The sequence below is a fragment of the Hyalella azteca genome, unplaced genomic scaffold, assembly GCF_000764305.2.
Source record: "Hyalella azteca isolate HAZT.00-mixed unplaced genomic scaffold, Hazt_2.0.2 contig6127, whole genome shotgun sequence".
Classification (NCBI taxonomy): domain Eukaryota; kingdom Metazoa; phylum Arthropoda; class Malacostraca; order Amphipoda; family Hyalellidae; genus Hyalella; species Hyalella azteca.
The window spans coordinates 672,360-698,091 of NW_025936295.1; the positions used below are offsets into that span (position 1 = coordinate 672,360).

At 37.8% G+C, this 25,732-nt stretch overlaps 1 protein-coding gene across 1 annotated transcript; it reads right to left on the bottom strand.

Annotated features, from left to right (window-relative positions):
- On the bottom strand, positions 1–25,012 carry LOC108669012 (bromodomain-containing protein DDB_G0270170). Its single transcript, XM_018156297.2, has 10 exons — positions 24,817–25,012; positions 24,445–24,495; positions 20,741–20,835; positions 19,965–20,309; positions 19,387–19,629; positions 18,354–18,593; positions 17,845–17,928; positions 17,360–17,488; positions 10,047–10,439; positions 1–96 (listed from the first exon to the last, which is right to left on the bottom strand). Exons 1-10 carry the CDS (start codon positions 24,990–24,992, stop codon positions 41–43), a joined length of 1,812 nt encoding a protein of 603 aa, XP_018011786.1. The 5' UTR covers positions 24,993–25,012; the 3' UTR covers positions 1–40.
- Between the last annotated feature and the right edge of the window lie 720 nt (positions 25,013–25,732).

The following is a 25,732-nucleotide window of genomic DNA, read 5'->3' on the forward strand; positions in this document are numbered from 1 at the left end:
TGACTGCAAGTGTGACACTGACCGCGGATGCGGAACCAGTTCAAGCGGTGCAGTTGAACAGCATTGACTTGCTGAAGAAAAGTGAAGCTGCAGCGTCTGCAAGGAGGAATAAATACAAATATTAGAAAATATTGGTAAAACAAATTTTTTATACTACAAGATTCCATGGCGTAATTTTCCCGTAACAGTGTAACGCTACCGTTATGTTTGTCTCAGACGCCTCTCAAGGCACCAATTTCAGGTCAAAACCGCGGAGCAGCAGACAATCTCGCCTTTACATATACATAAACCGGCAAAAACTATTTCCGATATAAAATTTCATTTATCGTTCACTTCAACTTTCGTAAGTCGCACTCACAGACAGTATATTAAAAGTAATTCAATAAAGAATAAATTCATCGGTATTCGCTGGCTGAATACGATGAATACAGTCAAACATCTGATCCAGACGCAATGGTCTAGAGATTTACAATAGAGAATCAATTACTCACAAGTTTTTTCGTTGAATAAATAGAATCAGACTAATTAAAACCATCAGAAAGCTGAAAAACCGATACCTTGACCATTAACATTAATTGCAAATATGCAAAACGTCATGGAAGTTTCATTTTGCTGCCTCGTCGTGATCGCGGCTCAACATTTCAAGAGTGTGACTCAGCAGAATCTATGAGCGGCTTCTAACCATTGTGGTGGATTAATTAAAATATTGAATATTTCCATCACTCGATATCCGGGCCGTGGCATTGTGCTCCTCATCAACTCCCAGATGCTCTCCCCCAACTTTATTTAGCCTCAAAAGATCGCTAACAAATGCGCCTTGCGTTCAAAACCCCCGACACAAGAACCGTTCCCCCGCGTTTTTCTTGACTTTTTCCTATTTTTGTCTTGGCAGCAATGATGACTGGCGGATAAATAGATATCGAAGACTAATGAAACGGATCGGTTTCAATCAAATTCACAATAAGATATCGATTACAGTCGAAAAATGGACCATGACACGATGAAAAATGATTCCATGTATTTGAGATGCCTTTAGTGATCGACAGTCAATTTCAGATCCTTTGATGATCTTATGAGATGCTTTCTTCTGTGGTCGTTGCGAGGTCGCGTGTGATCACGAAGCGGTGTAAAAAACTTCCTCTCAGCCACAATGATATGAAAGTGGACCTGCCTTATGTAGGAAACATACGTTAGTGTATGAATCAAAGAGCTTTGAATAAAATACGTATTGGTGTAATTTTCACCGCTGTTAATTATATTAACATGAATGATATTGCATTTTCACTGCTCCGTATCTAGCGTAAAGTACTGACGTGCTACATATGCTGACAAGCGTGAATCGCATTCTTTATGATCAGTTATTCATTATCCGAAGATTTGTTCAATTTTTACTCTCAGGAGCGTCGTATAATAATAATTTTTCTTCCAGTATATTTCATGATTACATTCTACCCTCACGAATTTCTTACGCATAATTTATTCCCTCACAAATCAAATACGTATAGTATTTTCTCCTCCCGAATATCCTATTATTTATTTTTACCCCAAAAATGTCATATTTTACCCCAAAAATGTTTAAGCTCAAGAACGTCAAATTTATACAATACCGACTGTATTGCAAAAACTACATTTTTTCCAGCGAACAAGAAACAGAAATAAATTATTGAAATGTTTAAGCAGACATGAGCAATAATATTCTCGTATACATTCATGGAAAATATACGATTTGCCGAGATCATTATTTCAACTACCAAGTAATATGATTCAAACACTTATTTTTCCTACTGTCAGTACACAAGATCCATACGGGATCTTCATTATCTTCTCTACAGGAAGTTTTGCCAAACAATTATATCTTGCCATGTTCTTCGCCGCTGTATTGCTAAATAAAAGAATACCCTAAGTATTTACAAGTTCGTGGCGTAAATTTGTAAAGTTTGATTTTTGGGTCGATAACACACACCCAAATCTGAATAGGACACTGAATTCTCCATGTCAGATTCTAGCAGCAACAATAGTTTATTTAATTTACATAGGGTCTATAAAGGAGTATGTCCACATGAATGGGATAACTCACTAATAAATAATTAGAGGAATGAAGGCTATTTCATAAACCTCTTCTTTTTATTCACTGCTCCAGTGCCTGCTCAGTGCGTATAGAGGCGAACTCTCTAGTATTTCCAACAATCGAAGTATCACAAAAAGTTCAGGATTTTTATGCCTGCTGCACCCGAACATTTATGGACCGAAGAGCCGCTCTTTCACAGCGGATTAGAGCTCCAAACGAGCGAATTAAAGTCCTCTGCAATTTGCCTGTATCTAACGTCTCATTCTTGCTGCTGCAGGGAGAGAATAAATTATCAGAGGTCGCATTCGTGCTACTGTAAGGAGAAGAACTTGAAGAAATTATCAGAGGTCTTTTTCGTGCTACGGTAAGGAGAAGAAATTGAAGAAATTATCAGAGGTCTTTTTCGTGCTATTGTAGAGAGAGAAGAAATTATCCGAGGTCTGATTCGTGCTACTGTAATAGCAGTCCTACCCGTTCTACTGCATGGAGCCGTAAGTTTATCATAGTCCTTATGCGTAAGTTTATCATAGTCCTAACAGAACCAAACCTTCAATAGAATCAATTATAATATGTAATGAAGTAAGTTTCAGAATTTTTCAATCGTCCTCTTAACATTATCCAATCTTCGAAAGGACTTTCAATGTAAAAATAACATTGAATTGTTTCTCATATAAAATTTCTTTTCGTTTGCAAAATAATCTTCATCACGATGAGTTCTCTAAGGATTCCAATAGTGATACATCTTCAAAATCGATTTTTGTGCCATTATGGATGAAACAGTCATGAGAGATATTTTAGAACAGCGCTTGATAACCACTAAAAATGTTTAATGCTCCGAGATAATCGATCAACTTGTCAGAAGTCGTTGATTTCACCGAAGAGAAAATCGGCCCGATTAGGTGCTTGAGTCACACGCCACTGATTGCACTAATTGATAAGTAATGAATCGGAAGACATCCCTATCATGCATGGTCGTTTGAGATCGATTAACGCAGTTTCATGATCGTTCATCACCCGAAGTTCAATAAAAAATGCATTGTCTCAATTCAACATTAATTTTTTTAAGAATACACATATATACGCTTCATTGGTTTCCAAATTCTTCCCTCGATCCATGAATCCCCAAGCCCATTATCTATAAGAAAAAATTATGTAGAATCGCTCCACTAAGAGGCGTAAATGGAGCCATTGTTTGCTTCTGAGGCCAAAGTTGAACTTTATAATTTGTCGTGGCGGCCATTTTGTGCGGCAAGGAATGCAGCAAAGACACAGAGAGACAATTACGGCTGCGGCAGCGACAACCAGCCTGCCGCCCCCACGCCTCGGTACTGCCACGGCAGCGACAACCAGCCTGCCGCCCCCACGCCTCTATACTGCCACGGCAACAACAACAAGCCTGCCGCCCCCACGCCTCTAGCCTCGGTACTGCCACGGCAACAACAACCAGCCTGCCGCCCCCACGCCTCGGTACTGCCACGGCAACAACAACCAGCCTGCCGCCCGTGCATGGTAGCCAATGGTTGGTTTGTTTCTGTTTTAAGCGTTGGTTTTATTTTCTTTTATTTTTTTTTTTTGCTGTAGTGATTATTGCAGTAAAAGCTGTTGCAGTAGCCGTGGTAATAGCTTGCATTGGAATACCATTTTGAAGCTTCGATGGCATTACTTTAGATTAAGTGCATCCAAAAAAAGGGCGTTTTTTTGTTTAATTATAAGTTTTTTGGGGTGTAGATAAAAAATCTGAAATCCGTTTTTGGTACGAATAGAATTGTTTGCAGTGACGGATAGCAGAATTCCGATTTCGGATATGAATTCCAAAATTTTTAAAAGTGTATATATTATATATTTTATTATATAGTTGTTCTTACTGCAGTATTTTCCACTTCTTCAATAGCTTTTTATGATGCTGTTGCTGTTTTTGCCGACCCTTCTTGATCTCTGATACCCCATTTGCGGAACACTAAACGTTCACTCGTAAAAAATACCATCCTGATCGACTTCAAACTCAAGTCGTTATACTCTAAAGCAAAAAAAAGTTGTTCCAATGTCAAACTCAAATTGTTAACTTCCTGCCCCCTTTATTTCCAAAGTACGGTGGTTCTGAACTTCGATAGGGAAAAAGTTTTCGGAAAATTTCGTGAAACTTGCTATAAATCGGAGCGCGCTCTAGCAGCCATCGTCGTCGTGCGCGTAAATGATTTTAAAGGCTGACTGCACGTGCCTGATTCGACGTTCCAAAATGTCAGGGAGTTTATCGTTAACTATAAGCGATCGATCGAAGTTATTTTCTTTTTAGCGCATTTTCTCATTTATGGAAAAAATGCACTATTGTGCTCGTCATGTCCGTCTGTCTGTCCGTCTGTCTGTCCGTCTGTCTGTCCGTCTGTCTGTCCGTCTGTATGTCCGTCTGTCTGTCCGTCTGTCTGTCCGTCTGTATGTCCGTCTGTCTGTCCGTCTGTCTGTCTGTCCGTCCGTCTGTCCGTCCGTCTGTCCGTCCGTCCGTGACTTCACGTTTTCGTCGACGAGAAAATGCGCTCTCTGTCACCCACTGCAGTGAGTATTGAGTTACACTTTTTTAATTTCAGCTTCCCTATAAAATTGAGAACTTCGATTAACTTTTCCCAGCAGTTAGCTATAATATTTATGACGAATTGATGTTGATGAATGATGCTGGGTATGAAATTTACGTATTTCATTTTCAGAATTTATGGATATTTAACGCTTTTTCAACGTAGATAAACGTTTCATATCTATGACTAATTAATTTATTGATATCAAGGTAATATATCGTTCAGTACCAATGTTTTTTGTCTCAATTTTATATTCGTCAACATGAGCAAGAAAAGATGATCAAATAATATCTGAATTATTGCCACGTCCCCTGTATTGGTAATAGGTTCTATTTAAATACACCTTATGCGCCAGGTGGGTAAATGTCTATAGGCTACACTATTCCTAAGTCAATTGTAGATCTGACGAGGTTTCTCAACGGCAGAGAATTTGCCTTTTTTATTTGCTTACTATTCTAAACAAATGCTTAATTTATTATTAAACTTTCCCTCAACTTCGAACGCACTTTTTTCAGTGTTGCTACAATAACTACTTAATTTATTATCTTTTCGCATCTAGGTCCGACAGTTCAATAAAGTCTCGACTCGTGCATTTCGTAATTTACGTTATAAATTCATACAAATTTTATTTCCTGGTTTTTAAAAACGGAAATGCATCAACCTGAAATCATCAAGAAATTGTAAGAAAAACATTTGAAAATATAACATTGGCATTTTCCTCGATACCGACAACATCATTAAATTGTTCGCCAATAAGACACTGCCAGCACGCGGCAAGTTAGTGAAAGATATACATGGAAAATATTATACGCACCTCTTAATAAGGTATGGAGTAATTTCTTAAAGTGAGGCGCAAATCTCTTAAGCAATCTACACTTTGCAATTTCCCGGCGCCGGAGCAATACGCTACCGCATTCAAATGGCCAGCAATTGCTGTCGAAAAAAGCTCATCTGTTGCCGACATGGAAAAAAAAAGCGTTTCAAACTCACAAACCTGCATCAGAGATTTAGAAAAATTCAATGTAGAAATATTTCAGTTGAACACGTATAAATATGATATTTTTCCGTAAATAATTTCACAAGGTGCAACATCATGTAGTCTTTTTACGTACACTCGTGAACAATCGGCCTGAAACCTGCATGTAAGATTTAAAAAAAATTCAATGTAGAAATATTTCAGTTGAACCCGTATAAATATGATATTTTTCCGTAAATAATTTCATAAGCTGCAAACATCATGTCATCTTTTTACTCGTGAATGATCGTTTTCGTTATTTTCACGAATAATCTCTGGTATCGGGCATGTGTCACTACGATTGAATACGATCTCAGTGTTAGCCGAGGTTTCCCAAATAGGGCTTTGCGTAGCTATGAATTTATAGCGCGTCTGGACGAAAGACTTCATGATGTACGGAGATTTTAATGCCACCGTAAATCAGAGCGCAACTTGTACGGCAAATGACATTAATGCTCGAGCGCAACTCATTAAAATCCATTGCTTTACTGACTATCTCAAGGATTACTCGCCGTACAGGTAATTTCGCGGTACAGGTAGAGACGGCATTTCGGATGTGAGCAGATTTGGTACGAAAGGACAGTAAAGTATTTTCAGTTAGCCAGGTGGTGACGAATACATTTTTTAAAAAATGATAGGAATATCATAATGAATCTTACAATAATTGTAAAGACGGACAAAAAAATCGCTATCTAACGCATCGGATATATTTTTGATTAAAGTTCAGCCATTTTGCCTGATTTTTAAACGTAACCATAACTTACAATATACATCTTACACTTTTTCTTTACTTTCGCCTCAGACAGCCACGTTTTTCAGTGAGGAAATATATAGTTTTCAATGACAATTATAGTGATTTTCAGAGCAGTGAACAATTTTCATAACACATTTTATGCTTGCTGCAGTTGCTACAGCAGCAACAATTAGGCACCTACAGCGAAACGGTTAAAAGATATTTGGTTTCATCATATTTGGTTGTTTGGTTTGGTTTCAAGTCGAAATATAATTTACACCGAACAGTATACTGCAAAACACAATGTTCAATGCATTTTCAAGTTATATAAATCCTGAGAATCACACGGATGAAAACTATGAGAATATATGAATTTCGACTAGTAGTGCCTCCAGTATTAACATTCTCAGGATCAGTTCGTGGTAATCCAGCAATCTCAATGAGTCGATCATGACGCACAATGTCGTACTTAACAAAGGCACTAAAATCAATCACTAAGTACCTTCAGGTTGCACGGTCCACTTATTCTCCTAGTCGCCAGACTGATTGTTTTGTGCATGAAATGAAAAAGTCTTGTGGTATTGCCAAAAAATATAGTTTATTCCAGCGTATCGAGTTTGAGCATCTAAAGGGTCACTGAAGCGAAGGGTGCGCGTTTCCGGCGTAGGGAAGCTGAGAGCGCGCATGGAGAACACTCACGCACCTGCTATCGATTGCTGCTCTATTGCAGTCACGAGTCTACGATTACCAAGGAATATGTTGATTGCAACAAATAATATATTGTATTATAAAATAATAAAAGTCTAACACAAATTTTCCTACAAGTATAGTGCGTCAACGCGCGCTTGTCATTGATTGCTGCTCTATTGTAGTCAAAAGTCTACGATTACCAAGGAATATGTTGATTGCAACAAATAATATATTGTATTATAAAACTCTAACACAAATTTTCCTATAAGTATAGTGCGTCAACGCGCGCTTGTCATTGATTGCTGCTCTAACGAAGCCACTATGGAGAAATACTTTCTATGCAAAAAAGAATGTGTTTAATGATTATAAATATTCCGATATGAATAAAATTTTTAATTTAATTTAGAGCGCCCGCTCTTGATTCTTACTTTATCGCAATCAGAAATAATCGATCACTAAAGAATAAATTCTTAACAACATAGAACAGATAGTGACGATCTAAACAATATCCATATATATAGAATTATAAATTTCACATAGTCTTCGACTAATTTTATATCGGAGTGGAATTTAACTTCTATGTATCAAGAAAAAGCATGCAGAATGAGCCAGCAGTCGTTGGTCACGGCAGGCTCAGCGCAATGGCACCGCAATGGCAAGATGCTATCGGCAAGGCATCTTACATTTACTACTTGCTTCTCCCCAGTCCACTCCGCGGCCGGTTTTCAAGTCTCCTTGATTTATCGCAAGGCCATTAAAGCGCGCCAGCAATAAACGTAACCTGCAGATTAGGACGTAAAGTGTAAAGTGGCATTACGCTCTTTCGAGCAAAGCAAAGTCCAAATGTAAATCAATAGAACCATAAATAACAAATGTCTGGTGCAGGTTCCTTGCTGGCTGACCACGGGTATGCCTCAGTGCCTTCGTTTCAAGGCCGCTTCGTGGCCGGCCATCTTTGCAAGAATTCCAGGCCAGGAAAATGTCAAGCATGTTTTTGTGATAACAAGGAAGACGTTTAGGCATAAACGCGTCTTGTTTTCTCATTTTAATTATTTTGATTCGTCAACTCTCGGTCTGTTTGTTATTAACCTAATTTATATATTTCGATCCATAATACCGCCATAATTCGTCAAATTTCCCATTATTGTGGCACTTCGTATGTAAAATTATTAAATTTGCTGTAAAACTTGTCGTTACCGCGGTAAAATGAACAAATAACATGAGAACTGACAACCAGCTTCGAAGTGTCCCATAACCTGATCACTTAAATTATAGATGTGAATAACAGATGAATATCATGCGAAAATCTTGTGAAAATCACGCGAATTTTCGATGAGTATCATGTCAAAATCTTGTGAATTATAGTTGAATATCATGTGAAAATTTTACGAATTATAGATGAATATCATATCAAAATCTTACGAATTTTAGATGAATATCATGTGGAAATCTTGTGAATTATAAATGAATATTATGGGAAAATTTTGCGAATTTAAGATGAATATCATGTCGAAACCTTGCGAATTATAGATGCACATCATGTGAAAATCTTGTGAATTATAGATGAATAAATAAGCACCCACGAGCCTGCGTTTGAATACTCATTGAGGCTTCTGCTACTTAAATATAAATTCCTTCAGTTGACCATTGCTTCTGCTATCGTTTTGATGGGAACTTAAGTCAAGATTTTCGTTGGTCTCGTTAAACTTAACGAGTCTTGAAGTAATTTCGTGCGAAGGTGATTGCGGGTTAACTCTAAAGGAGCAACCGCAAGGAGCTTTGCGTTCACGCTACGCAAGCTGCAGGGCCATTGTACATTAACAAAAACATTGACTTTATGTACAATAGGAATGCAAGGGAGTACAATTTCTTTAGCAAAAACTCTTTTCGTGGGACGTTTGCACCTGATCAATATTTATCTCCAGTGGATCGCCGGTTAACAATATAATGAGTATTTACTGAAGCAAAAATTTGACACATTGCGCTTTATTTATTATGAAAAATATATTTTATATATAAAAAATAATTTTAATTTTATATATAAAATATATATATATTTTAAAATATATTTAATAAAATTTGACTCCACAGCTTTATTAAATAACACAAAGAGCTACACACAAATGCTAGACAAAGTGCATGGGAATATAAATAATGTTTAATCGATTTGTTTGTGTGGCTTATCGACACGAGTTGCGAGTGACGGTCAAACATCACTAGCAGAACAGCTCTTTAACAAAGCCGAACAAGATGTCATCGAGCAGCATTGAGTGTCGTGTAAACATTATAATTTTACCAAGTTCTTATCTCGCTGCCACATATCCCCGGGTCAACCGAGGCGTATTGATCTTGCTACCATGCCGTCGAGCTGTGTATTTTTGATACAGTATTCCAAATACGCTCGCATTAAGACTAGACATTCTAATGGCATTCGTGTTTCTTCAAACACTGCAGCGGAACGAATTTAAATCAACAATGAGTAATATTATTGCTTCTTGAATGCCTGTGCGACACAATATTGAGCATTTGAAAGAAAATTTTTAATTAACGTCCATTCTGTTTTCAAATTTCATTTTACAAATTTTTCTAAAGGATTGAATGCATGATCTTAACTCCCATCTACATCATAGAATCATACGATCAAAGGCAGGCACGAAATTGTTGGGTATATTTATAGGCGAGGTAAAGTAGTTCTTTAATACAGGTTTTGTTAAAGACCAAAACGTAATTCCTATCAATGATTCTCTCATTGTTTTTCTGACTTTTTCGAATTGAACTTTTTGTATGACATAAAACTTCGAATATGAGGTTACCAAGGGCCATTTTTGTCAGTGAAAGAAACAATAAAGTAAAGTTTCACGTTACGTTCAGTAAAGTGAAAACTTTTCAACACTTGAGATTTTTCCAACTTTATACATAATATAGATTAATTAATGAATTAGCGGACGAACAAATAAAATAATTTAAACTCACCCGAGACTGGGGGAGGCCGCACGTCGAGTTCGGGTGAAGACTTGGGGCTGTGGCGATGCGATTCCTTCTTGGGGGAAGTGACGCAAGGTTGGGGAAGATGAAGCCCCATGTTGTTCGATCCCACACCTCCACCTCCAGCTGTGGAAGTCAAAATTCCACTCACGCCCATTGAACTTCCACCGCTAGCGGCAGCCATCACAGCGGCGGCAACGGCAGCAGATCCGCCGTTGTTGCAGCCGTTGTCGCCGGACCCGCCGTTCATGAGTCCATTTCCGCCACCGTGGCCACCGGCGGACAAAGACGGTGAGGAAACGGCAAGGCCGCCGCTAGCGGACACAACAGCGGCCATCGCTGCTGCGACGGCTGCATTTCTGCTCTCTTGCGTTATAATTTCTGTAAGTAAAATTGTTAAAGGGTCACTTTTTATCATTCAGTTACATTTTCCTGTACGTAAAATTTGTAAATTTCTTTGTGTTCAAATAGTGATTTGAACTATTAATATCAATTCTCTAACCCATTTGACCTAAATTTCAATCATATGGTACCTGGAATGTAAATCTTGCACAGAAATGTGGCTCCACATATGTTACTTAACAGAATTAAATTCGCCAAAACCAGTGTAATAATCTCAACAGAAGGGAAATCAAGTCTAAAATACTGGGAAATGCCTTTAACCTTACTTGCAAAACCCCTATACCTTAAAACCCATATACCTTAAAACCCCTATGCCTTAAAACCCCTATACCTTAAAACCCCTATGCCTTAAAACCCCTATACCTTAAAACCCCTATACCTTAAAACCCCTATACCTTAAAACCCCTATACCTTAAAACCCCTATACCTTAAAACCCCTATACCTTAAGACTCTAACCCAACCCTGAACAAAGTTCCCGTCCCACGACATCGGCCCGAGCTTCTAAGCTAAAAAATTGCATCGTGCGATCGAAAAAGACAGGCGGCTAGGCGCAAGATAACTGGGGAGATACAAATTAAAAACTTCCGTTCCAGGAATGACAAAGGGTGACGTTCGATCTGAGCAAGAATTAATCTGCATTAAAAAAAGGTAACACCGGAAAACTGATGGAACTATTGGACCAAAAAGTTTGTTCCATAACTCCCAACTTTCCGGTGAGTCTGGCACCTCTGTTTTGATCTTGTTTAATCGAGTTTTGTCAAGCATGAGGGCTACAGAACAAACAAAAATTTGGCGATATAAATCATGTTTCTGATTATATTGCAAAATCTTAGTATTCTAACCACAAGTGAAATGATTATATATAATAACCGAAATATACATAGTTGATATGCACAACCACATTGACGTCGAAATAATAATAAAAAATTATACAAATAAGGAAGAATAATCGTGAAGGCAGATCTTTTTTGCAACTTCAGGAAAAAGAATGCCGGGAAAGCCTAATAAAAACTTGCAGTCGAGAGATCAAGTTCATAAAAGACGGATTAATAAAATCAGTTCGCTGGAGCGCAGCAATTGAGACGCGAGAACCGAGCGAGGGAAGACATAAAAGTTTGCATTCGACTTTTGATTGTTCTTTGCTGAATTCATTACAGTGAATGCCGATGAAAAGAATCTCCTAATTGAGCAATCTTGAATGTACCGTCGGTCTGACTGATTTTTTGCTTAATTTTGCGAGCTCAAGATCTCAGAGAAAAATTAGTTGCAAAAATGTTCAATGTTAACGCTACGTAACAACTCTAATGATGATTTCCTCTGCTGATTATTAGAATGTAATCAGTTTTGTTCCGTAGAGACATCACATCTTAAGGAAAATAGGACATTATTTAAATCCAATAAATGAGAAAAAAAATTAAAACATCTGAGACAGGTTTTTAATCTAAGAAGATTCAGTAAACGTTTTCCGCATGTATTGAATTTGTGACCTTTTTCATCAATGGAAAAGCCGTCTTTATAGATAATGACTGAGATTTTATACCTATTGTGAATCCAAATAAATAACGTAGTGATTCTTCTAGAATTGATGCGTACGCCCAAAAATTCCAATTCGCGTTTTTTCGTTAACCGAACGGTATGCAAATCAGACATCTGTTCTCATTCCAATAATGGGATTGCTTGTTCTGCTCTTCGAATCTCAAACCTCGTTCTTCATTTTTCCCCTCAGCTTATAATTTCAGTAATTTGGGAACTATTAGTGTCAGCTTTAAGAAAATATCCGGTGTGTGAAGTGGAAACAGATATTTTCGCCATTGGCAAACACTTGTTTCAATTTAGCATCAAAAGGGTGCATAATTCAACAACGTATAATTCAACATCATACGGAATAATTTTCCAAGATAAACATTCCACTTTTAATTTTCGATTCAGCGGCAATATTTTACGATATTGTTATTTCTTCAAAATATTCGCTGATATACATTTTTTTCGTCTTCAATTTCCCAAAAGAACCATTCCTGGAGACTCGCAGTTCTTTGAAGTCATTAATTTGATGCTGTGGCCGAAGTAATGCTGGTGCAATGACCAACGTAGTGCTGATAAGGTTGCTAATGTGATGCTGATACTGTTGCCAACGTGATGCTGATACAATTTCTAATGAGATGATGATACTGCCAATAATTAGATGATGATACAGCGGCTTATGTAATGCTGATACAATGGCTAATGTGATGTTGTTACTGTGAATAATGAAATGCTGATCAAGCGGCTAATGTGATGCTGATACAGAGGCTGAAGTAATGCTGATACAGCGGCTAATGTGATGCTGATACAATGGCTAAAGTAATGCTGATAAGGCTGCTAATGTGATGCTGATACAATGGCTAAATTAATGCTGATACAGCGGCTAATGTGATGCCTGTCTCTTATACACATCTAGATGTGTATAAGAGACAGTGGTAATCCAGCAATCTCAATGAGTCGATCATGACGCACAATGTCGTACTTAACAAAGGCACTAAAATCAATCACTAAGTACCTTCAGGTTGCACGGTCCACTTATTCTCCTAGTCGCCAGACTGANTAATGCTGATACAGCGGCTAATGTGATGCTGATACAATGGCTAAAGTAATGCTGATACAGCGGCTAATGTGATGCTGATACAGCGGCTAATGTGATGCTGATACAATGGCTAAAGTAATGCTGATACAGTGGCTAAAGCGATGCTGATACAGATTCTAAATTAATGCTGATACAGCGGCTAATGTAATGCTGATACAGTGGCTAAAGTAATGCTGATAAGGCTGCTAATGTGATGCTCGTTCAAGAATTAATGCGATGCTCGTACAGAGGCTAGCGCTCCTAAGAGGATTGTCGGAATTCGTCAATTTATTCGCAGGCGTAAAATGAGCACATCTGAGGTGGCGCAATTTAGCTTTGTTGTACTCGGGAGAACCTCAGAAGCAGCTTCTCATTTTCCTGAGCAGATAAAAGTGATGCCATACGTGGGACTGCCTTCGCTGTACTGATGAGTTCGCTTCCTTTTGCTTGCTGGTGCGGGATTTGGAGATATTTTACTTAGGTTTTATTGTGTGTATTGATAATGTAGATTTGGAGATATTTTACTTAGATTTTATTGTGTTTATTGATAATGTAGATTTGCGTGAGTCTGAGGAGTTATTTTCGACTGAAAATAACTCATGAAAAAATGCGAATAATGACACATCGCTCATGTAAATCTCCCAATCTAAAAAAAATTACCAAAGAAATCTGTCTATAACAGCACTATTGTGAACGCATCATCTCATTGGGAGTGCTTGCATCAGTTTAATTATTGTATTTTATTTTAGAGTGAGTTTGAAATAATGTGAATAATGACGTATCGTTCATAGTAATGTCCCGATCTAAAAAGAAACAAAATTACCTAAGAAATCTGTCTAAAACAGCACTATTGTGAACGGATAATCTCATTCGGAGTGGTTGCATCAGTTTAATTAATGTATCAATCGACAGTGTATCATCAATGTATCAATCTCTTAATTGATATTCAGTGCTATCAGAACATTCCTCCAAACCCACATTAATTGTTCCTTGTGTATTTTAATTTCATCAGTTCATCCCGCATTGTTCCTTTCTTATTCCATTATTGACGTAGGGTTTATTACCGCAGGATTTATTACCCAATGTTTTTACGTAGGATTTATTATTACGTAGTACGTATTTATTACGTAGGATTTATTACCGCATTATATTACGTAGGATTTATTACCGCATAACTAATACTGAAATGAGTTCCGATCACCTGGCCTAACGTCTCCTGTTCTGCTCCCCTGGCAATGGTCTTCTTCTCGAGATCATTTCCTAATTATTCCAGGGAATTTTTGTTAATTGCGGAGAATCATTAAGGGCCTGGATGATTTTTAAGGAAATTCTACCCCGGATCTGAGGGGTCTGGGGTAAAAATGGCACGCTTGGGGCCGCTGCATGCGTGTTTAGGGCCACCGTACATGGCAGGAGGCGGCCCATTCATAGACTATAAGTCTATTGATGATTACATTGAAATAAATATTCCTTATAAGTATTTCATTTAATCAAAATACAGTGGGTGCAAAAAGTATCCAACACAAAGGAAAAACTTTATTATTTTGAACCTTAACTTTTACAAAATTGCAATTATCAAGTCAACGTTTAATGATATTATTTTTTGATTTGATAAATGTATTTCCCTTGTAAATTCACATTAGAATAATGTTTTTTTGTGTTGTTTTGTGGATAAGCTTTAATTAAATAAAGTTTTTCTTCTGCGTAAGATACTTTTTGCACCCACTGTAGGATTATTGAAGCAATTCATCTTGTAATTTAATTTATTGTTATGCAATCGATTTTAAGAATATATGTTAAATACAAAAATGTATCTTGAAGAATCAATACATTTTAGGATTAAGGTACAAATTATTATTTTTAAAAGTTTCTGCCAATTCAAGGCCTACAAACTTCCAAAGAACTGCCTCCGATACTGCAACTGTATTTTGCGTAGGGTAAGAGTTGATCGAGAAGCACGCTCTCGTCAGGCGAAGCAAAAGAAAAGAAGGCAAACCTTTCGAGCAGAATTAATTAGACGAAGGATCGATGATGGGCACAAAAATGCTGCAAACTTTGTCAGAATGATTGCTTAATTGCAAGAGTGTTGTTCGGCGATACCTCTCCATTTGTTGCCGCTTCGGAAAATTCTGACGCGCCTGTCTGGAGTTCTCCAAAGAAAATGTTTCCGACTATTGTATAGAAAAAGAAACTTGTGAGGCTGTTAGAAATGCGCGCGTGAAAAAGTCACTTCACGTGCACCTTTCAAATGAATTCATCATTTATTTTTCTAGCAGAGGATCATTGTTTTGAGAAGTTGATGTTCTTTAGAATATGAAAGGAAAATAATGTGTGTCCAATAAGGTGCTTTCTTAAAGACACAAAAAGGTTATTATTCAAAGGAATTATTTTCTTTACTATACGTCGTGAATTCAATACTTTGAATAAAATTTTATATTCTTAGCTAATTAAGTTTAAGTTAACTAGGCAAATTAATAATTACGTTATAGTCAGGCACTAGAAAAAAGGAACACGTTATAATTGTTTTGATATTATCAAGATACCGAACATTATCGAGTCTGATTATTCAAGGAACATTATAACATAGTTCAAATTTTTTCGGGAAAATGAGCTCATATCAATGCAAAGATATTAATCACATCTATTGATTAATTAAAATCTTTAACGCGACTTTTAGTTCTTCCATCGATGTTCATAGCCCCGGCCGCTTCTCGTTGATAGGGGAAAGCGGGGTTACAGTGGGACACGTCAATTATTTTATTTAATCAATAATAATATATAACAATAGTTTGAGGTGGTTGGTGCGTCTAAGTTAGTGCATTGATTGATGTGATAGAGCGACGTGTTGCCTTGTCCTGCATTCTTCAGTGAGCTACATTTTTTAAGGTAATGTAAAATAAAGGCAACTAAATAATTTGCTATCCATATTAAATGTAATAAGAGTGCTCAGTTTGCGAACTAAAGCTCTCATGTCTCATTTTTTGCTAAATAATAGGTTCAAAATTAATTACATAAGATGTATAGTTACTTGATTCATTGATATTAAAATGTAGTGCGAATCTAAATGTTGGTTTGAGGTACAATGGGACAGTGTCCACGTCCCAGGACATTCCTATTATTCAAGTCGGGACCGTCCAATATGAAAATTAATGTCCGTTCATAACCATATTTTCGCTGAAGGAGATATCTGACTCTTGGTCATCTTCATCTGAAGAAAATTTTCATCTCTATACAGAATTCATCTGATGCAATAGAAGAAGAATTAGTGCAGGAAAAAAGTTCAAAAATCTTTCCTGCCATTTTAGAGATAATGAAAGCTCCATGATTCTATTATTCTATTCTATTTTGAATATTCTATTTTCACTGATCATCTTGGCTGGAGAACGAAGAAAAATGCGAAGATAACGAATTCGAAATATCTTGCTTACGTCGTAGAGAGAAGAGAATACGGAGCGTTTTTAATTTCCTGGTGTATCAGATCTTGGATCTGCAGTCAGCATGGGAGACATCAAAGTCGTTCTAAGCAACCCTACTAAATGCCCAATAACATCAAGATATGATTGTAACAAAGGAATTGATGCTATGTTTCATTTTGCATTTTGTTTTCTATAAAGGAAGTCAATAGTATTATTTTCAATTTAACTTTTTGGTCCATTGGACCCAACTTTCCCCAAACAGAACCATCGTAAAATTCCTATGAATAAGAATTCAGTTATTATTATTCCAATAATTTAATTCAATTCAAGTATTATTCTTATTAATTCTTATTATTTAAATTATTCTTCCAACAAAACACGGTTCAAGTTAATGAATGAACTTGATAAAATTGACTGGCAAGTGGATGCACTCCAAACTTGGCAAGATACCCTCCTGCAACATAATTGTAAACTTTTCATCGAATAAACTGTGAACTATCAAAAATTTAATATTTTGCTTGAACATCGACGATTCCTGATAATGCCGTCCTACAGCAAGGCCTCGAAAAGTCTTTTAAAGCTAATTTGCTCTCCATATGGTAGTTGAAACATCTCCATTTATATTTTCAAGAACTAATTGATGGTTTTATTCCGTTACTAAAAATCCAAGGAATTTTTTTCAGCTTCGGTGACCTCAACCAAGTCTGTTTAAGCTCGAGTTGGCCAAGTGGTTAAGATCACCAAGCATTGCAGCAGCGAAAAGCGACAAATTGCGAAAATTTTGGGTGGTCGGGTGGGAAAGCATCGGCTACCGACCAAGATGACTTAATTAATGGTGACACCATTAATTAATATTGCACATAATATATATTTCTCTGCTCACCTGAAGTCTTGAGAAGCTCTTTGACGCCGCTAGGCTCGTATTGCGACAACCTCTTCAGTTTCTCGGTCAGTTCTTCCTCCAGTCGTCTTCTGGCGCGGCGCTCACGCTTCAGACGTCGCTGGTACAGCTCTAGGTATCATGAATACCAATGCATTGTAAACATTCGTGTTCCTCAACATTGTTTTATATTTGTTTACTTTTGGAAGAATACCAATGCATTGTAAACATACGTAATCCTTAACATTGTTTTATATTTGTTTACTTTTGGAAGAATACCAATGCATTGTAAACATTGGTATGTTATAAACCTCAAACATATATAACATATATAGCATATATAAATATGGTATAAACCTCAACAGTGTTTTATATTTGTTTACTTTTGGAATCTTTTCGGTACTCTTGGTTATTTTTTATCTTATTTTTGGTAAGAGACAAAATTTCAATATAATGTACTTATCGTAATGCTCATGAGCCTTTTTTACCTTTTTGCTTCTCGTCCTCGACGAGCTGTTTTTCAAGTCGCTCCTTGATATCTTTCTGGCGTAGAAATTCTGTCCGCAGTTGTTCTGTTAAGGATTGATTTGCTCGATTAAAGTCAACTTTTGTGATATTTATTCAGCTGTATCCTCTGTACGCAATGACTTGTATAATTCTTAAGACTAGGTACTTATTGCAATCTCATTTAAGTTAAAACTACACTTTAATCCCGCTCAACTAGAAATGAATACGCATTTTCTTCTTTATGAATGCAAAAGTGTCAAAGATTTGGTTTACGAGCTAGTCTCAAAAGATTTGGTTTAATATCTAGTCTCGATTTGATATCAGCATAAATATAAATACATAAATAAATTTACAAAATTATGGTGATCCTATCCTCAATTATGTATTTATTTTCTCAGATTACATCTTACGTATATGCTTCATTTAAATAACACGTTCCTACTAATAATAAATAATCCTAAGGTCAAGTTTTTGAAAGAAAATTGGAGACCTTTTTGACGCTCCTCATGCCGCACGCTCTCCGTAGCCACCTTCAGGAGGTTCTGAATGTTCCCCAGGAGGTTCTCGAGGCTTGAGAGCGGGGGACCTGCGAGCCCCACCACCCCATCCCCTCCACCCACTCCTCCTGCTCCCCCAACGGGTCCCCCTGAGTGCTGGAGGCCGCTGGGAACGCCCTCCCCACCAGCGCCTAGACCCAACCCCATAAGGGCTCCTCCAAGGGGCAGGCCCACTGTGATGAGTAATTAAGGATGATTAATTTTTTGCGCATTTTCTCATTTATTGAAAAAATGCACCATTGTGCTCGCCATGTCTGTCTGTCTGTCTGTCTGTCCGTCTGTCCGTCCGTGACCACGTTTTCGACGACGAGAAAATGCGCTCTCTGTCACTCACTGCAGTGAGTACTGAGTTATATTTTTTTTAAATCTGCTCTGAATTTTGCAGCGAATCAAGTTTAATTTATTTGTTTGCGTCCATAAAAATTTCCTTAAAACCTAGTTTAAAAAATTACTTAAAAACTATTTACAAGAAACGGTAAACTACAGCCGCGAAATAAGTTTATCTCGTGTATATAACTTATAAATTTTTGTTTGAAATACCACGAAATTTTGCATTAATTGTATACCACAACCCATTTAATTTGAGCTATTCCAATGAAACGGTAAATTGTATCGGCATAATAAAAAATTTGTAGCGCATTTTCTCATTAATGGAAAAAATTCCTTATTGTGCTCGTCATGTCCGTCTGTCTGTCTGTCCGTCCGTCTGTCCGTGACCTCAAGTTTTCGTCGACGAGAAAATGCGCTCTCTGTCACTCACTGCAGTGAATAATGAGTTTTTTTTCTTCCATCTCCAAAAAAAAATATATTTCAAATTCAACTTTTATAGTATCGTCAAAAAATACGCAAGCACAAGTGCTTATTAAGACCATAAAAGTATTAAAATCACTTGGCTGCTTAAGTCGCAAATTTACCAGGAATTTAAAAGTAAAGAAAATAGCCAACTATAAAAGGTACGCGACTCACATGGATGTAACCGTTCGTCCAGTCGCTCAGGTGCTGTAGGCATCAACTTCATGATGCTGCCGGTGCTGCTGCTGCTGCTGTTGCTGCTGCCGCCGCTGCTGCTGTTGACAAGGCCCAACAAACCTCCGTTGCTGGTGGGCGGGTTGCCGTTGATGTTGTTGTTGTTAGTGCTTTGGTTGTTGTTGTTCAATGGGGATTTGAAGGAGCGTTCCGTGAAGTCGAAGTCGTCGTGGTCGCTAGTGTCTTCATTCACGGAAAAGAAAGCAAGAAATTAACACGGAATTATGTGATCACCTCCGCACAGATTTTAATTAATGTAACCATTAGGTAAGTGTGAAATGCTATCAATAATATTTCATTATTGATTACAGTCTCTTTGAGTTCTTCGTTGGGCAATCGGAGCGTCGTTAGAAAAATGCAACTGCACACTTTGACCGACTTGGTGAAAATTTACCGCGCAAAATTAATGTACTTATATATCAGTCTGCCAAATGATTCTTGAATGATTGAAGGAATCCACGTACAACATGCAACATAGTTAACATCCACGTACAACATACAACATAGTTAAAACTTACCGTTTTTATCGTCGAAATCGTCATTATCTGACAGCCCTTCCTCTTTCTCGTGGTCATCATCAGTGGGCTGTAGCTGTGGGTGCCGACCAAGAAGAGTATGGTGATTGTAAGCACTAAAATTGGTCAGGTTGTTCGAGTATTTCGAGTTGGAAGAATCCCTTAGTGGTGACGGCGAAGAATCGGCTCTGCCTCTGCCGTTCACGGTCGGCCCTCCGCCGGCCTCACCACCGTCACGCTCGCCGTCCTCGCTGTTGCCTGCCCTGTGCGACCCTAAGCCGGCTTCGCTTAGGTCTTCGTGTGAGTCTGATTTGCTGCTTAGGTTCAAGACGTCCGCATCGCCGTAGCCTGATGGTTGTGACAAATAAAAAAACATTTGTATATGTAGGCTAAATTTGACATGAATCCAGTTAGGATGTCGTCTTAGGCGTAACCTTGCCGTTTGAAAAAGATGTATTCTGTGTTAATACAAATGAATAGTTGGAGAATTTATTTATTTCAAAATTTTAGGCGACGCTTTTACCTTGCAGTTATAAAAACTTGGCGATAAATACTTACAGTATTCGTCCTGCTCCCTACCAGTTTGATATACTCAAGGTCGAGAACAACAACATAGACAGTAAACAAAATTAATTCTAGGCCCAAAATTTTAAATATCTACCTTATATATTTTGACCAACTTTATGGAGAATAATCCCTCCTTTCATTTCATCCCTGCGATTTTTACTGCACTTATTTTAATAATTTCCTAAAATTAGGAACGTCTGAAGTCCACTCACCGTTCGCTTTACTTGGAGTTTCCCTATCAAGATTTTCCCGTTCTTCTCGATCCAGTCCCAAGATCCTGTCCGATCGATTTTGATCCTCGCGGAATCTGTAAGAATTACAATACAAATCTCGCTGAAAAATAGTAAGTAGCCCAAGTTGGTGATGACTCAGCAAGTTAAGACACAAAATTAAATGCAATTAATATGAACGGAACCGGAAAAATAATATAAGTGGAAGTGATCAATTTATTCTCGTCTGCTTTAATTAAATCCAAGATATTAAAGTTAACTTAATTGTTCTTCTACGGTCTTCTAGTAGCGCATGAACTTGAAACATGGCCAAAAACACAGTGTTCGTGTCCTCCATTCCTTCTCCATTAAATGGCAGATTATTCAAGCTGACCAAAAATGTCTATCGACAAGACGGTGCCATTAAAATCATCGTTCTAGGTACAGCCTGAAACATCCTGCTCACGACAGACATTTGTATTTGGCTTGCGATGGATGACCTGAATGAATAATTGAATAGAAATTAACACCTTATAGGCAGCATGAATAGCCGCCCAGTTCAAGGCTGTATCCACGAAAAATTGAGCCTTTGCACCAGTATGGAAAAGGGGCGCGAGATTCGTGAGAAGGGGCGATTATTCGAGATGACCAACGAAAAAAAAGGATGGTGTAAGAAAGCACTACACTATAAGCTGGTGCTATCAACTCCATAACTTGCACAGCTCATGACTTGCAGTATAAACAAACTGCTCATACATGAAACTATTCCCATTTGTCTTTAAAGTAAGCGGTTAATTCATGCAAAATTATTCGATACTAATATACACTGTTGATGTGTACTATATTTGGAGAGGGCTTCACACTCACGAAAGTTTTCAAGTTCTTATTGTGTACATAGATTCCATTTGACTTGTTTTTTATTACTGAATTCTTATGGTACATCGAAATATAGGGTACAGTCAGTTCATTTCTTGCGCTATAAAGTTTATTCGATTAGACAAAAGTCCTCATTTCATACTTCTATTTCAATTATTCTTTTATCTCGATAACTTGAAACAGTTATTCATAGTTTTCTTCTATACATCTGTGCGAGTTCATATTTTTTTACATACCTTACTCCGACCATGAGAATTGCATTCGTGTTTTGCAGTATTCTAGCTTATTCGTAATTTAACTTCCACCCGAATTGCAATGGTACGGTACTTCAATAGTGCACCTTTCTCTATTTGTTCACACGTGTTAGTGAATATAAAGCCTACCGCAACACGATGGCTTAAAAACAAACGTGGCTTTCCCCTCAAGGTTCTATGGGTGTTTGTTAAAGCAAAGGGTTGGGCGTGGAAGTTCTCGAGGTGTTTCCATCCGCCCCTCAGAATCAATCTTGCCAACTTGGGCCTTCATTTGGGACACCCTTCATCCTCGAAGAGCTGTAGGCGCAGTCCAATCTCTCACCTCCATCAACATAATGGATCGGAACCCTTATTACTACTTGATCACCCACCTAATCGCAAAACCAATCACCGAAGCTTATATACAAAATAACTCGATATCTGCAACATAATAAAGAGTTGAATTTGGGCCAGTGTATAGGCCTATGGAGGCTGCTATAAGTGCGAATTCTGCCCATAGGCTCGCTCTGCACTGGATTGTTTAGCTGGCATGATTGCTCAAACCTTGTTGGAGTCAGACATTGTTCAGGGAGTGACTGACTGGTGATAAACGTGTACACTTTTACCAAGAAATCATCGTTTGAATTAAAATAATTCTGCATTTTTAAGCGTAAAAAAGAGCAAATCCGTTATCAATTGATTTTTGGATCCCAATCATCATCTTGATCATATTTTTTCAATTTGCCGCAGACCAATACTTATCAATAGCTAATTTCTCTGACTTAGAAGAACGTTCAACGAAAATCTATTATGAATTGTGAAAGTTTGTGCATTTGAAGAATGTCACCGAAAAGGTATAAATAAAAAAATACGCACAAAAAATAATTACATTAAATAATTAAAGTGTTATTTTTACTTTTAGAAACGTAAACTTTATTTCGGAAAAAATTTCGAGTTTCCTTTCAATTTTAAATGCAGACTTATATAGAAATTTCGTTTCAAGTGGTGGTTTCGTATACCGCCACCACGTATGCCGGTGGTTTCGTATGCCGCCGTTTCGTCCTTCTAATTACGGCAATTTCGTTCCAAAATTATTAACTGCATTAAATAGGGGTTCATGATGACCACATGTGAGATGACGGGATTCGGAATGACAATTTTTCGTATTAAAAGAACAATCAGTCCCTGGCAACTCTTGGCAATTCTTAATCGATCAACCTAAAGAATCAATCGATTCTGTAGAGATTTTACGAGAAACAACGCTTGCTTCGACTTGCACACCGACAATTGTAATTATTACACAACGCCTTCGCCGTCACATTACTCACTACGACGTCGGCAAACGCTTAGCAATAGTGTAGGGTATCCGCGTGCAGCCGTGACATGAACACGAGGGGCTTTGTTATTATACGCCTTGTTAACGCTGCCGTACGCGCGCCCGACGTACGACCCGTCATCGTTTTCGCTAATTTACACGATGTGCGTTGAAGGACTTCCTCTTGTGCGCCACTTAGAGCGTCATACCACACGCGAGTTGTGTGAGGTACGTTGTGCGTATGGGTGGACTTAATTAGAAATCAGGTAGCCTTTGATGGCAAAGATATCAGAATTAGGCGCAATGCATCCCGAGAAATTATGCGTACATATGCGTACATATGCATAAATTATGAGTTTGGGAAAACTGAATCACGGACGGTGATCTGCTTCAGGAAAATTTACAGACATTCTTTGGTAACATGACGCAATGTTTTTCTTCTAATTTTTTACACTGCAGAAGAAACACTTTTACACTTTTTACACTCTCAATCTCCTACATCTCATTCCATTTTATTCACTTCTCTCTCCTCTTGCTTCGGGAATCCTTCCCAAACACCCCACTTTCTATCCTTCTCCCGTGCAATCAGCTCGCTTTTCCCTGGCCCCGCTCACCCACCGGCAGTTATCAGCAGCACAAAACAGTGCTAAGGAGTAACATAAGAAGCAATATTATGGAGAGCATTACCATAATTAGCCCTGTAACTGCTCGGTCCCCTCCGTATTATGCCTCTGCCTCACCACTGCTGCTTACACTCGACGTATTCTGGATACACTCGACGTATTCTGGATACACTCGACGTATTCTGGATACACTCGGCGTATTCTGGATACGCACGACGTATTCTGGATACATTCGGCATATTATGGATACGCACGCCTTTAAATACGGGCTTTACATATGAACTTTTCAATGACATCATCTACCGTGTTCTTGCAGTTGATGTGTTTGTTGATATTAAGTTATATCCTGGGTTGCGTTGCAAATAAAAGATATTGAATACAAGTCGTTTCGTAAAAGGTTCCCAGAAATTAAGCGCTGTTCGGGATTTCGTGGCATTACCATGTACCACGTTTTTTCGTACCTCTCTTGTTAAAAGTAAAGAATATATAGAGCAGAAATAACACCCGTAGAGAGACGATACTCTTTTGCGAAAAGAGTTTATTTCTATACGAGAGTTATCTATTCTTATTGAGTGCATATCTAGTTCCATATTAATCAAACTCATAAGATCTTGAACGATTTATTTCGTTAAAAATTTATGATACTACCACGTTGCTCACCTGTCAAGCTGCTTGAGAACCTCATCGTACGAAGCTCGGCACGCCAACGATCTAAGAGAAAAAAAATCGCAGCCAATTAAAATGGAAATCGAAAAATGTTTCTGTGACCCAAAGAACTGGATGTAATAAAACCTTTCAATGTACTGTATTGCTGAATAATTTTCGACTGACCAGTTCTCTGAATATCATGAAAATTTAAGGCAATTTCAATTAAATTTTTTTTTTTTTGAGGGAAATTTCAATTTTGCACACTTAGTGCCCTAAAGAATCAATCGATTCTGTAGAGATTTCATTTTTTTATATTTTTTTATTTTAAAAAATTTCAATTAGTTCTTTACAAGTAAAAAACTGTAGAATTCATAAGGTACTGACCTCGCAATGGCCTCCGGGTGAGGGCTCGCTTTAAAAGCCATTTCTGGGTGACCATGCGGTTGCTGCAACGGTTGAGTCCACGGGGCCGCCGGGTGAGGGGGCAACGGAAGGCCCCCGTGGGCCAAAAGTGCTGGGTGAGGCAGGGCCCCACCGTTCAGGGCCATGTATTGGGCCATGAAAGCTTTAGGGGGCGCATTGTAACCATTCGCGAGGAGGGGGGACTGGGCAGGGGGGGCGCCTTTTGGAAATTAGAGCGCGGCGGCAGCGCCGGATGTATCACGCACGCGGATAGTCGGAAAATGTAAAAAAAATCGATTTTCCAAATAAAATATGACAAAAACGGGGTTTTTAGCCGATAAAAATTAATTTTTGAACAAAAATTTGTTTACATTTTGAACCATGAGATTGCATATAATCGCAAATCACGTATTTTTGAAGAATTTGTAAATAAAATATTTAAAACGGATGAAATCCGTCATTGTGGATAATTTCGTAAAAATGCCAATTCGTTCAGTATGAACATTTTGTGGAATTAAATAGCATGAGTTATGTCCAAATTTAACAGACGTGGATTGAAAATTTTTTGGGGGTATTTAATTGTCCGTGAAGAGATTTTCGAGAGTAGTTATTATGAAGTAGTTATGAAGAGAGTAGTTATTCAGCAATAGGATAATAATAATAATATCATTTTCGGTAGAGGAGGCGGTGTGTGTGGAGTGGGATGAGACCAGGGAAAGAAAAAACATATTTCGAGTTAGTAAATAATATTTTAAAAGGTTTATATGAGTTAATATCATTTATGACATGAATCTGATTCTAATACACCTATCTAAAAATTCAATTTCATATACTTTTTAAATATAATTCCTGTACTAACCGACTGGGAATCACTCATTATGTTCAACATCTTATGACA